Here is a 13,087-nt window from a genome sequence, read left to right as displayed (position 1 = left end):
TAATGATGGTCTTTTCTATTTCACACGCTGATGGATGTATGAATTTGAGTGTCATTTATAGAAAGCTAAATCCGAACTACAAATTATTAGATAAAATTCTATGAGCGAATGAATTTATTCATGAAGAGAAATATTATTAGAATGGGTCAATTTGTTTTTAATTGCATTATGTCTCACCCCCATTTCACAATATAGATAAGTACATACATAGATTCAAAAGTTAGTACATATATAAATTACGTGGTGGTGGTCAGTCGAGATAAATAAGCTTTATAAGAGTAATCGTTGTTGCAGTATAGTGGGTGGGAACAGGGACGGGAAAATAGAAGACGAGTGCCAAGAAGTGTAATAATTAAACAAACTAATTACCTTACTAAACTAATCTAACAATTGCTATATTATCAAGACCAAGAAATCTCATAATAATTAACAATTAAATTCATAAGTAATGCATTGATAAGTTATTTGTTGTAGTTATAATTTGGCTGATTGGATTAGAATTCTTCAAAAAACCTTCTCTTCAAGAGATGAGATTACTCTAAATATTTAAAAATTAAAATTTTAAACTTCATACGAATGCAGGAAGAATGCCAAATCTCATATAAGTAGTAAATCTTCAATTTTCTGTGCTCAACCATTCTAAACGTGAGACCTGCTGTTCAGCACTTTCTCTAACGAAGGTAACGGGTACGTCTCAGACTCGCTCAATTGCAGGAAATGAGCCATGTATTCTTTTAACGAGGACAGAACGGAAGTAACTTCATGCGTCAGGCGGAGAACGGAGGGTGAATTGTATCCCTCGTACACGCTTAGCGTTTGTAACGCTTGTTGCAATATCTTCAATGCTTTCATGACATTCTTGACGAATTCGAATTTCGACATTGTTCCATTCTGGAAATAAATAAAATATTTTCAATAAAAATAAAATCTGTTTAATTATCCAGTCTCATGTGGTTATTTGTTATTACCTGGTAGTGACGTGACGTGAGGGCGAAACTTGAGTAGAATTTGTGGAATTGGGCGATTCCTGTAAATGAACAGATTAGATACAAAAAAGTTTCGCTAGAATTGCACACTCATTTATTTTTTTGCATACCTTTATCTATCCAAATTCCTGGTCGGATTGAATCCAGGTGTTCTAAAATGAGGTCAGAGTATTTCCCAAGGGTGTCAAAATGCTCCATTTCTTCAGCAGTGTAAACATGAGCAGGATCTGGGTTACGGATGCGAGAAATGCGGGATCGGATCAGGGACTCGCAGTAGCACCTAAAAATCAATCAGAAGGTTAAAAAATATATTAAAAATTATGAATAATGAATCATTTAAAATTATTCCACTAACCATGCTGTGAAGATGAGGTGATGTTTCGGATTAAGATCGAGTTGTCCTTTCCGTCTAATCCAATCTTGCACTTCACGAACTGACCCAGTATTACTAGCTGAAGTAACAAGTAAAGAGAGCTCTGAAGCGCAGTCACGTTCGATTTCTTGAATTCTGCATAACAAAAAAATATACCAAAGAAATCAGAATACACCGGGTCAAATTCTAACTAGCCAATGAAACAAAGCAATATTTGTAATCTCACCGATAGAAGGAAATTTCCTCCTGGCAAATACGACACGACCAGACGGATTCCTTCCAAAGGGGATAATTTTCTGAACAAACAGTTCCCATTCGACAACTGTAGCATTTAATCTCAGTTGTGAGGTCGTTCATAACGGAAGGATGTCTGAAATATAATTATCAATCCTTTAATATTTACTATTATTAGATCGCAATAAATTATTCTTTCTACTGGATTCTACGATCCAACATCCAACTAAACATACAATTTTCCTAATCTTTTCGATCAAGTTTTAATAAACTTACTGACATCGTTGACACATGCAACTGGATATGTTGAGCACGTCGTCCAAGACTTGGCGGCGTCTGAAGAGAAATATAGTTACTAAGTTCCATTGTGTTTTATCGACTAATTAAGACAATAATTAACTGACCTCTGGTAAGAGAGATATGGCGACGGTGTAAAATCCAACGTTATAACTTCTCCCTTCATAATCGGTATGGCAGCCTTTGTCACGAGTCGCATCCTTTTTCCATCTCCGCCATATTCTTCCTCCACATATTGCAGAGTGTTGGGAACACAATCGTGAGCAAATTGGGATTGCGTAGAGAACAATAGTTTGTATCTAGAGCAGATGATTCAAGTCTTGATTAATTAAGATATCAGCTAATAATACATAAATAAATTACATAAATATTAGAAGAATGTATATGATTACTCACGTGCAGTTAAGATTAGGTCTGTATGACAGTGAATTAATTATGGCATGGACGTCACCAATGAGATCATAGTTGTAGCCGGAAATCTTGACAGAAAATGGGACTAGGGTTTCCATATTTGACGCAAACAAGTGATAAGAGGGCGTATTTTTGTAATGTTCGACACGAACGTAGGTCCTAATTTTTAAATTAAAATACAAATTAATGGACGGGAACATTATTATAGTATTATGTTTTCACAATAATTAACGAATAAGAGCATACCTTTGTTCGAGCAAGAGTTCCCATCCTGGTCGGTCATATTTCTCCAATTGGAGAGCACGCATTATTTCGATATCCATGTAGAATGCGTGGGCACAATGGAACCAGGTCGATTCCGTGGGCTGGAGTATTACAAATCTTGGTTATTAACACATTTCATGTTTCACAAGTTGTGTCCTTACCTCCAACTTTGCTGAAGCGATCGCATCACATTCGCCCACTTGATGTGCAATGAGTAACTGACAATTATAGCTGCATAAGGGAAGACCACAATTTGAACATGAGCAACCATGTGGTGTCGACGCGTCGCCATTATCTAACTCATTCCCAATTTTAACACAACCAAGACAAGCAGGGAAACTAGCATCGCAGAAGGACTGGCGTTCCGACGCTTTTCCACGAATTCGGGCCTGAATAGAAAGATTAACATAAACTCACTTAAAATCTTGTGCTAAAATGTAATTATTGTTCAAATAGCTTTATAACTTATACGCAAAACTAGTAGTAAGTACCTGAATACAAGGAAGGTCGAGGGGGGAGCGGAGTTGGTTCTCGGTTTGAGAGTCAGCAAGTGGGAAGACTATGCAAAATGATAGAACAAGTCAATACAATTGTTTACCCTTAAACTGAAAGTGAAAGTACAGGTAAGTGAAAGTGATAAGATAACCTCACCTAGCATTGGCTTCTCGTTAAATATCACCTGACCCGCTGCTATATTTCGACACGCGACCGCAGCAGAGACCTTGAAAGTGACACGTAAATTGCAGAGAAATTAATACACAAGCAATAAGTGGAGAGGTGATACATTTACTAGAAGTAGATTTCTACTTATCGTAATTACGTGTGAGAAATAAATGTTTTACAATTTTTCCAGTCACTGAACTTTGCAGTAAAAACTAATTAACTATTAAAATACTAATACTTAAAAATTAAGGCCCAGTTTAAGTCATGTAATTTACATGACTTATGGATGCAAACGATGGATACGATTAGTAAGTTCCCAAAATTATAAAACAAAAAGACCAATGGCTTACAGGCATCTCGTCCGCCGCACCCATTCCGACGAATTGAATTCTGTAATAGACAAGATACAAAATAAGAAGCATTACGCAAAAAATATTTAGCACAAAATTAATTAATAACGCCGTTTATAAAATTAACTACCTGAACGGCGTGCAATTAACTCGATGCCTTTTCCAATCTAGTCTGTGATGTTCGGGACTGCAATAGAATACATTTTTACACTGGGCGCATTTTCGGTTGGCAGGACTGTTGCAGTCGTGTCCCTCGCAGAAGCGCAACTCTTCCCAGATCGTGATACAAGGGACCGTTCCGCAGCAATTTTCCCAGTCGTCGACGTCACAGTCGAAATCGTCGCCAGGACGGGCCCCACCGATGCGAGAGGTAGACGTAATTTTTGGAGGAGGAACTGGATTGGAAGGTCCTGAAGATTAACATCATGTTACAATTAGATAGCTACTATTGATTATCTTCAATAAACGTAAAATGTTATCTGTTTCTCACTCCTTAGATATATACGTATATGGTAAATAATGATTTGTAATACGATTTCTTACTTCTTAGGGGTGACGACGACGTCGAAATTGTATTTGATGGTGACCCAATCGAGCTGCTATGCGTCGTAATCGTAAATGGTTGGTATCTTCCTGGCGCCGTGGCTGTCACTGTAGAAAAGAAGTCGACCCTTTCATCCGATACGGAGGAGGCAGCTAACCCCGAAGAAGAGGAAGAAGCGCATGGTGTGGATAAGGTGAAGGAAGCGAATTTGTGGCTAAACTCGTCATTTAAATCGTCATCGTCATCATCACCGTCGGGATCACCGTGGTACGAGAGGCCAAGAATGTTCTCTGGTTCGGGAGCACAATTGTCAAGAAATGAAGGGGGTGGATGGGTCGGGTCTCCACTGTCTGGGTGGTCGACCAGAAGTATGTTGTTGGTGGAGGTGACACCGCCTGAGGACAATTTAATGGTTAACTAATTGCGAAACTAACTAATAATCTTAATAACAAGATTTAGTAGTTCATACCGCCTCTGCTACTGCTGCTACTACCCCCATTGGAGTATAGATTCTGATTGTTGTAGCAATTTTGATGATCCGCAAGAGAGACGACTTTAACAATTTGTGGGACAATGTATTCATCTTCTGGGTGATGCTCTGTATCGTCTGAAGAACCGGAAGATGACGAAGTCGCGACACTGCTCGTAGGACCAGAACCGGAAGAAGGAGAAGAGGAGGACGCCGCAGTGTCGCCGCCAGCTTTACTTTTTGTCTTCTTTCGAGTCATGTCGCATAGTACAATGTCCAGTCAAAAGAAGGTGGTGGTTGGTAACCTGTGCGACATTTATTCAGTACAATTATAACAAAAATAAGAATATGGGACGAAAGAAGACCAATTGAATGGAAAGACAAATTAGCAAAATTAGCCCACCTATATTAAGATAATTATGACACAATTTTGACAAGACGTCGACTAGTCGGGGTTACCGAGTCGAGTAGGTCACGGTTACTGGGTTATCAGGATGACGATAAGAATAATTACGACATATTGCAACAGATAAATAATTTTTAGTTAACAATTAGCTGCGTGTTGTCGTGAAATTCTCTCCCGTCTCTTGTCTCTTGCTTCACACGATTCGTTGTTGTGCCGGTGATGATGCTGGGAGCAGGGCGAGGGGAGAAATGTGAGACTGCATGCGACGCCAAGATTACTTAGGATTAGTCTCGTTAAAAATAATTGTTATAAAGAATTCTCATTTTGCAATTATAGGGAAATGCGTCTTTTAAAATATAGCACCAGTTCTTAGCCTTTTCTCCGACTAAAGTTCTTTGCGAAAATGGCAGTTATTTGTCAGGAAATTGGAGTCATGGAGGAGTCACCTATTGTTAATTAAAACTTTAATTTTGAATAAATGAGGAGTCAATCTGCCCCTTGGCACAGTTGCTTTGTTTATTTGCAATAATTTGCATGCATTTAAAGCAGAACAATATAATTGTTAAACTGTTAAACGCGTTTTACAAATATTACGAGTATGAGCAATTTGCATTAAAAAATACGGACACAAGCCTTGTGACAAGCCCACGGCAAAACTTTGGACCGTGAACAAACTTAATGTTTTATGCAAACTTATATGTAAAGCGAGGCAGGTATTAATCGCGACGGATAAGAATAATTGAACCAGTTTATTTTGCATTGATTGTATTTTCACAATTTTCCTAAAAAGGATTAATAAATAAATATGGTAAATGACATGCAAAATGCAAATGCAGTATTCCAGACTTTAGAATATGTCACTAAATAAATTTATTTGTAGACTACAAATTTTAGTGTCATTTCAGTCGTACTCTGATCCAATACTGATTGAGAGATCCTTCCCCTCGACGAAGGTTTGATGATACCAGGTATTAGTTTCGAGAAATACTACAAAAAAACATATATAGACAATTAATTGGCTAGTATGTAGTTACTTATACAGATATTTATCAATAAACATACAGAGATCTCCTGGATAAATTGTAAACGTAATGGAAGGGGGACATTCGGTCTCGCATTCTGGAGGGGGACGTAACTCCCACGTCTTTACTCCAGATAATTGCAGTTGCCACGAGGGCCGTCGAACATAATCGATCTGGAATATGCGAATTTATATGACGCTGGTTATATGAACAGTTAATATTTGGTTTAAAAAACCATTACATGCATCGCAGCCCCCAATCCAGGTGAGCCGATGAAGATCCAATCAATGGCAGAACTTTCAGACTTTTCGGGTAGGAATGCAGGTCTGGGGATAAGCGAACGTAACTTTGCTGCCACACCTGGATGACAATTGCTCCTACATGAAATGTACGAAGTAAAATGAAATAAATAAATAATGACAATTTACGATAGTTAAGTTAACTCTTAATCTACTTACCACCCAATATACCACGGCTCTCCCCACCCCGTCATGTCTGGTATGACGTCCAGCGCATGACGAAGCGAGGTAAATGGCGAACGAAACGGAAGAAACTGACACTCATCTTCTTCCTGGTTATCTTCCTCCCAAAATTTGGTCTCCTCTTTCAAGATACCAGTTAGTGTAGCGAGATCTAAACTAGTTGTCTTAGTCATCACAGAGTAATTACGAAGAATAATTGGCAATCCACGGTACGCCAATTCACCAAACCACGATGCATTCGGAGGTTCCGATAGTTCGACCAGTTCTGGATAGAGAAGAAAAATCATAAGACTAGTTAATATCGATTTGAATGCAAATCTATAGTTTTACCTTGATTAGCGCAAAAGTTGCACGGTGCGACGGGTCTAACCATCTCCATGAGGAGTGGGTGTGAAGGTAAAAGGCATCTCCGAGAATGGAAGGATGACAGGATTTTACTACAATTTAGTAAAATGTCCACCACTAGAGAAGCAACGACGGGGGCGACGATGAGGATTGAAATAGTGTACAAGATGACTCTACTTCTCGAAGGTGGTGGTGTCGTGGGGGAGGAAATCCCCTCGGCGGCAACTTGGTGAAGGGTACGTTGTATTCTTTTCGGCGAAAGACCACGGGCCTAATGGAAATTACATTAAGTAATCTTTTACACATGATTTTGTAAAATAAAATAAATGCGTTCTTTATTATTCTTACCAGGGCGGCATCGCAGGAAGCGAGGAGACGATCATTCACCTGCTGCATCTTATCCTCGTAGTCTTGCGACATGACCTTATCGGTCAATCATTAATCGATTTCACTAACTTGGTGTCATTTCTGTCGCAGCTGGAGTTTTTGTTATCATGATGTTGAATCGAGCAGTGCAGCAGCAGTTGAGCGCGAGTTTGTCGAGACCATCGTAAAACTGGCACAACTGCCTGCACAACCTTGGAAAAAGAAAAAAAAAACATAGTTTTTTAAGAATGATGACGTAAAAATTAAAATTAGCGAGATCACAGTTAGTTAGTTAGGAGGCTGCATAGTATTTCACTACTCTCTGACCTGACCTGACCTGACCTGACGTCGACTCGTTCGTTTCGATGCCGCTCGTGGTTCGTGTAGTAAATAAGAAATCGAAGGCACGTGATGACGGTGACGACAATACGGATTCCACTTCTTCCGGGGGACAAGAGCCGTGGAAATTTCCACAACTCGTAACAAAACTAAAGAATCATTTTAAACATGTCCAGTTCCGGTCGGATCTACAACGACGCGCTGTGGAAGCCGTGCTGGCATGTAGGTTAAAAATAACTCAACCGGACGCCAGCAGTAGAAGATGTCGATATTTCTGAATTAATTACTTTTGTCATCTCCTTAGCTGACCGTGACATCTACGTCTCGATGCCGACTGGATCTGGAAAGTCTTTAATATACCAACTTCCAGCGGTTTTACATGATAGAAAGTTTGCCGTCGTGTTTTGTCCGCTTATCGCTCTAATTCAGGTTAGACATTTTATTATCTATCACATTTGTTTGTGGCGTCTGTCTCTAACAGTTTGTCGTCATCTTGTTATTATTAGGATCAGCTGGGTCATTTAGCTAAGCTGAACATTCGCGGAGAAAGTATCAACTCGAAAATAACCACGACGGAGAGGAAACGGATTCTGGACGATTTAAAGACAACAAATCCGGCCACGAAACTACTCTACATTACACCGGAACTTGCAGCCACACCTAATTTTAGGGTATCTAAAATTAATTTCTAGTTTATGATTCTCTTATAACGATAGATATTGATTAGAATCTTTATTTGATTATATAAGACCCACCTCGAAAACTTTCATCGAAATGGAAAAATTTCATACTTTGTGGTGGACGAGGCCCATTGTGTGTCAGAATGGGGACATGACTTCCGAACAGATTATCTCCGCCTTGGAGAGTTGCGTACTTTGTTTAGAGACGTCCCGTGGGTAGCACTGACAGCAACTGCTGCACCCAAGGTCCCTGATAATTAATTAACTGCTTTGTAGTTTTTACTAACTCACTATCGCACAAACTCTTAATTTGTGAATAAATTTCCAGGTGGCGACCGATATTTTAAAGCAACTCAACCTCATTCGACCTCTAACTTTTAAGAACCCCTGCTTTCGGTCCAATCTTCATTACGATGTGCAGTTTAAAGAATTGCTTGACGAACCGTTTGATCATTTGGTAGAATTTTGTGGTATGAGTTTGATTTATTGGTTGGTATTAAAATAGGTCTCACTGTTTTCTTATTTTTTTCAGTCGAAAGTTTAGGAGAAGATTGGGAATCGGAAAAACCCGTAAGAAGTTAATCACTAAATAGACACAATAAATTAGAGTGGATAAATAAATCCATTAATCGTTTTCTGTGATAGGGTGACCGTGGCTGTGGAATAATTTACTGCAGGACGCGCGAGATGACAGAGGATATAGCAACCATACTTACGAGACGAGGACTCAAGGCAAAGCCGTATCATGGCGGTCTGAAAGGCGCAGATCGCGACAAAATACAAGGGGAATGGATGAACGGCGTGACCCCTGTGATTGTTGCCACAATATCTTTCGGCATGGGAGTGGACAAGGCATCCGTTCGGTGAGTTACTTTATTTATTAGCATTTTAATTTAATCGCTTGCATATTTATTTTCTTATCTAATTTCCAGGTTCATCGCCCATTGGTCCATGTCTCAAAGCGTCCCTGCATATTATCAGGAATCTGGACGAGGTGGTCGTGACGGAAAGAAGGCCTTCTGCCGCCTCTACCATTCGAAAGGCGAGCGAGACGCGTTGACCTTTCTTCTATCTAAGGAGGCCGGTGAACTCCGCGCAAAAGGAAAGGAAAAGGAAGAACAAGCGAAATCCCTCCTCGACTCTTTCTCTGCCATGGTGAAATATTGCGAGGGTTCGACCTCGTGTCGACACTCTTACTTTGCAGGATACTTTGGTGATGAGGAAAAGCTAGTTGACGGATGCGGCGCCATGTGTGACCATTGCGTCGATCCGAAAGGATTAGAGGTAGCGGTGCAGGCATTTTCGTTTCAGGTGAGGATTCAAAGAGTATAAATAGAGAGGGGTGTGGTTGGTTTTGATTCTGCTTGCTGATTTTTTGTCGTGTGTGTGACAGGACGTTTTACGCCAAAGGGCGACCATTTCATCCCTAAATGTGAGCGGGATTGATGAGGATTTATATGGGGGTGGGAGGGTTGGAGCAAAACGGGATAGTGAGTCAGCCGACTCGGGCGAAAGTGGGTTAGAGAAAAAAGCGAGGAGTCAGCTAGAATCGGTCATTAAGAAACAGTTTGCTCTAAGAAATGGGGGCAGTAGTGGCGGGGGAGAAGGAATTGTCACCGCCTCATCAATACTAGATCGTCAACTAATTAACAACGCTAGAGTCAAAGCACCCTCGGCGACAACAACAAAAATCCGTGGGTTGAGTATAGCCGTGAGAGAAAGTTACCTAAACATGCTAATGGAGTCGTTGGAGAGCAATAATGCAAAAATTTGTGGGGGACGACTAAGTAAAAAGGACATTTTGGGGGCTGGGGTGGAGCTCGAGTATAAAATATTTTCGGCAAATACAGTCATGTCTTTGTATCGGCAGAGGGTGGCAGCTGCTGTGAGTGGAACTTGCTTGTTTTGCTTTTTTATTATATAATATTTTTACCCTATTTATTCGAATTAGCATCTCAACTTTTGGTGTAATATTTAAATATTTTTTTGGTTTATTTCTCCAGAATCAAGGAATCAAGAATGATACTAAAAATGTTGAGGAGACTGAGGCTATTAAGAACTATGTACCTGGAAGTACCTTTTCTGCTCCTGTAAATGAGACACGCTCAAATTTTGGTGGATTTACCAAGGCTTCTCAACTAGTAGTCGAACCGAAGAGGGAGGAACACGAGGATAATACAAGTAAAAACAAGAGGGTTACCGCGAAGAGTAACGGATCAGAATTATTAGCACCACCACACCCAGTCAATATTCTTAATGTCAGTCTCAACTCGTCCTCCATATTTAACGACAGTTTAGATATTCATGCTGTTGAGTATGATTACCCAACTGCAACCCCGACCCCACCACAAAGGAAATTTAGTTTTAGCCTGAAACAAGATAGTACTATTGGGCAGAAGAAATTAAGTGACTTTTTTAATAGAGAATACGGAGAAGAAGACAAAAAGAAGGTGGAGCTGGATAAGAAAAAGGCAGAGGAAGATATCATAGAAATCTTGGATTCATCCGGTGAAGAAGAAAAATTTTCAAAAAGAAACGTTAATTCGCCGACTGCTGGTTGCACTGATAATAGTGGTGATCCTGAGAAAGTTATTGACATTTATATGGATTGTGGGGATGATGATCTAGAACCGAAACCAGTTCCAGCTCCAGTACCACCACCAGAGCAAACAGGATTCAAAAGTGCCAAGGAAATGTTATTTTCATTCTCTTCGTCGAAGAAAAGTTATAGTAGTGGGGACATTTCAAAAGGCGGGGAACGTGGATCATCATCATCCATAGGGAGGAAAAGGGGCCGTGACGAGGGTAGTGGGGGTGGTGGTGAAATTAAAAAGAAATTGGCTCGGGAATACTCTAGTCAATCGTCACGAGGAGGAAATGGGAGTAAAAATAGCAGCAGCAGCAAGGACAAACCTGGAAAACAGCGACTCATTAGTGATCTCTTTGGCAGCCATAATAATAAAGCATTGTCGCCTTCAGTTCCGGCCGCGCCAGTACCTTCATCAGCACAACATCCGAAAAAGTCGAGTAGCGAAAGTGGCAGTAATAGCGGCGCCAACAACAAGTCGACTACTAGCACTACCAGCACAAGTTCATCCGTCTCCAAGAATACATTTTCACCTCACAAATCGCCTCAAAAACCGCCATCGTCTTCCCTTCGCAGTGGGAAGATTAGAGGGAATAAGGACCACACGCCCTCACCTGCAAAGGTGAAAGCAGCCACGGCGGACAGTACTGAAATCGGGAAGACGGAAATGGGAGAACTCATCGTGAATTGTTTGATGCCATTTTACCGTGCCGGAAAGTTTCCAAACACTGGGGGTGGGAAAGATGCATTTAAAATATTGGCGAGAGATATGACCCACCAAGCGTGTGAGAAGAAGCTCAAAGGTATAAAACAATAATAATCCTTGTTAATTTTTGAAGGATTGATGGTCATTTCTTCATACTTACAGATCGCGAGCATGTTGAAAAATTTGTGGTCAACTACTTTAAGAAGATCGATCAACAAGGGGCTGGTGGCGGTGGTAGTAGTAGTTCTGCTCATCCTGTTAGACATGATGACGAGGTCGTGAAAATACCTCAATAAAAAGTCAGAATAACCCATTTGTTTATGTGTGCTCGACCAGGAGACTTTCCCACTTGGAATAGAGAACAGTCTCAACGTCATAATAATAAATCACAGTGCCAGTGTTGGATCACTTAATGATACTTCCTTATACAATAATATTTAAGTAGTTGTGAATTTAAAGACACTGATTTACTTCTGGCTTCCTTTTCATGCGTGTACGTACACCTGTACCTGATTGTATATCGTTCATGAATTGATATAGTTTGGTGGTAAATAATTCATTAACAATAATATGACGACTTTATAGACTTGTACCTCCCTTTAACTGAACTAAGAAGAAATTAGTGAGCAAACAAAATATATACCATAGAATAGATTAAAACACCACACATAGTTAATGATAAAAACATTAAAATATGCATGTCTTGCTACTGAGGGGTTTGCTCAAAACGAAATAAAATATTCTAGTATATCATACTCTTCCAACACTACGCAGATCTGTATCTGACTCCACATTTATTGTGCGTCTGTCTCATCATCGAGATGGTGTGATGATTGATATGATCGTGTGATGTTTGGTGTTTGAAGTCGATTTCATCCACTCGCTCGGTGTCCTCCTCTTTTATCCTCCCCCCATAAAAAATAAGTTTGGAATGTTCTCGTCTCACATGCATATGTACATCTGCATATTACATGCACATGCACACGTTCCTCTTCTCCTCCTCATCTGCTGCCCCATCGAAGAATAAAAGTACCAGACAACAACGAGGCGTGATCCGTTTTGGAATGCAGTGATTGAGTGCATGCATGGACGAGAAAGGATCCAGTAGTAGCACCTCTTCCTTTGTCCTGGTTTCACCAATTGGCAATAATGCACGCGCCACTGACCCCCCATACACACATCGTACGGATAATAATGTGAATGACATCAACAATGAAATGGATGGAGTCAAGAGGTTGGTGGCATCTTTTTCCACTCTTTCAAGATTAATTTCAATACCATATTCCCCACCACCATCATCACCACTTGACTGCCACCATTGTTGTGCTTAACACTTTGCAAAATTTTATTACATTCTTCTTTTGCATGGTTTCTCCATAATATGTAACACTCCGTGTTGCATAATAACTTTGGGGGCGAGTTGATAAAACGTACACTTTTGGACAGACCGACGACAAAGTGTAGGAGAAAGTTTTACTTTTATTTAATGGACAAGTTGTGTTGTTCCCGACGACATTTGTCTGCTGAGAGCAGGCCCATGTGACGGCCACAACTTTCCCATGA

The 13,087-nt window shown here is 40.2% G+C and overlaps 3 protein-coding genes across 4 annotated transcripts; 1 reads left to right on the top strand and 2 right to left on the bottom strand.

Annotated features, from left to right (window-relative positions):
• Positions 1-83: 83 nt before the first annotated feature.
• LOC110853376 lies at positions 84-5,206 on the bottom strand. The gene is made up of 17 exons (XM_022101638.2): positions 4,995-5,206; positions 4,592-4,896; positions 4,122-4,517; positions 3,709-3,988; positions 3,579-3,618; positions 3,217-3,286; positions 3,057-3,124; positions 2,727-2,954; positions 2,548-2,666; positions 2,287-2,460; positions 1,998-2,189; positions 1,870-1,929; positions 1,586-1,729; positions 1,342-1,494; positions 1,097-1,266; positions 969-1,027; positions 84-891 (listed from the first exon to the last, which is right to left on the bottom strand). Exons 2-17 carry the CDS (start codon positions 4,848-4,850, stop codon positions 640-642), a joined length of 2,664 nt encoding a protein of 887 aa, XP_021957330.1. The 5' UTR covers positions 4,851-4,896; positions 4,995-5,206; the 3' UTR covers positions 84-639.
• Positions 5,207-5,727: 521 nt separating this feature from the next.
• LOC110853014 lies at positions 5,728-7,404 on the bottom strand. The gene is made up of 6 exons (XM_022101227.2): positions 7,195-7,404; positions 6,832-7,117; positions 6,478-6,766; positions 6,261-6,396; positions 6,060-6,192; positions 5,728-5,984 (listed from the first exon to the last, which is right to left on the bottom strand). The coding sequence occupies exons 1-6, from the start codon at positions 7,264-7,266 to the stop codon at positions 5,899-5,901; spliced, it is 1,002 nt and encodes a 333-aa protein (XP_021956919.1). The 5' UTR covers positions 7,267-7,404; the 3' UTR covers positions 5,728-5,898.
• Positions 7,405-7,407: 3 nt separating this feature from the next.
• LOC110853013 (ATP-dependent DNA helicase Q5) lies at positions 7,408-12,293 on the top strand. Of its 2 annotated transcripts, XM_022101226.2 has the most exons (11): positions 7,408-7,773; positions 7,856-7,980; positions 8,058-8,222; positions 8,301-8,477; positions 8,560-8,701; positions 8,764-8,801; positions 8,877-9,094; positions 9,164-9,542; positions 9,625-10,116; positions 10,235-11,621; positions 11,687-12,293. In XM_022101226.2, exons 1-11 carry the CDS (start codon positions 7,578-7,580, stop codon positions 11,818-11,820), a joined length of 3,453 nt encoding a protein of 1,150 aa, XP_021956918.1. In that variant the 5' UTR covers positions 7,408-7,577; the 3' UTR covers positions 11,821-12,293. The 2 variants fall into 2 exon arrangements, with proteins under 2 accessions (XP_021956918.1, XP_035710211.1); XM_035854318.1 differs by lacking the exon at positions 9,625-10,116 and having other exon boundaries at positions 7,409-7,773.
• The last annotated feature ends 794 nt before the right edge of the window (positions 12,294-13,087 follow it).

The sequence above is a fragment of the Folsomia candida genome, unplaced genomic scaffold (assembly GCF_002217175.1).
Source record: "Folsomia candida strain VU population unplaced genomic scaffold, ASM221717v1 Fcan01_Sc008, whole genome shotgun sequence".
Lineage (NCBI taxonomy): Eukaryota > Metazoa > Arthropoda > Collembola > Entomobryomorpha > Isotomidae > Folsomia > Folsomia candida.
This window is presented reverse-complemented; position numbering and strand designations above follow the sequence as displayed.

Bases quoted from the DNA above. Each gene is read 5' to 3' on its own strand.
- LOC110853376 (XM_022101638.2), bottom strand. From the start codon at position 4,850: ATGACTCGAAAGAAGACAAAAAGTAAAGCTGGCGGCGACACTGCGGCG. The intron at 3,989-4,121 runs GTAAGAAATCGT...GTTAATCTTCAG, and splicing joins GTCGTCGTCACCCCTAAGAA to GACCTTCCAATCCAGTTCCT. The intron at 2,955-3,056 runs GTACTTACTACT...CTTTCTATTCAG, and splicing joins TCGACCTTCCTTGTATTCAG to GCCCGAATTCGTGGAAAAGC.
- LOC110853014 (XM_022101227.2), bottom strand. From the start codon at position 7,266: ATGTCGCAAGACTACGAGGATAAGATGCAGCAGGTGAATGATCGTCTC. The intron at 6,397-6,477 runs GTAAGTAGATTA...CATTTCATGTAG, and splicing joins GAGCCGTGGTATATTGGGTG to GAGCAATTGTCATCCAGGTG. The intron at 6,193-6,260 runs GTAATGGTTTTT...CGCATATTCCAG, and splicing joins GATTGGGGGCTGCGATGCAT to ATCGATTATGTTCGACGGCC.
- LOC110853013 (XM_022101226.2), top strand. From the start codon at position 7,578: ATGCCGCTCGTGGTTCGTGTAGTAAATAAGAAATCGAAGGCACGTGAT. The intron at 8,478-8,559 runs GTCCCTGATAAT...ATAAATTTCCAG, and splicing joins CAGCAACTGCTGCACCCAAG to GTGGCGACCGATATTTTAAA. The intron at 11,622-11,686 runs GTATAAAACAAT...TCATACTTACAG, and splicing joins GTGTGAGAAGAAGCTCAAAG to ATCGCGAGCATGTTGAAAAA.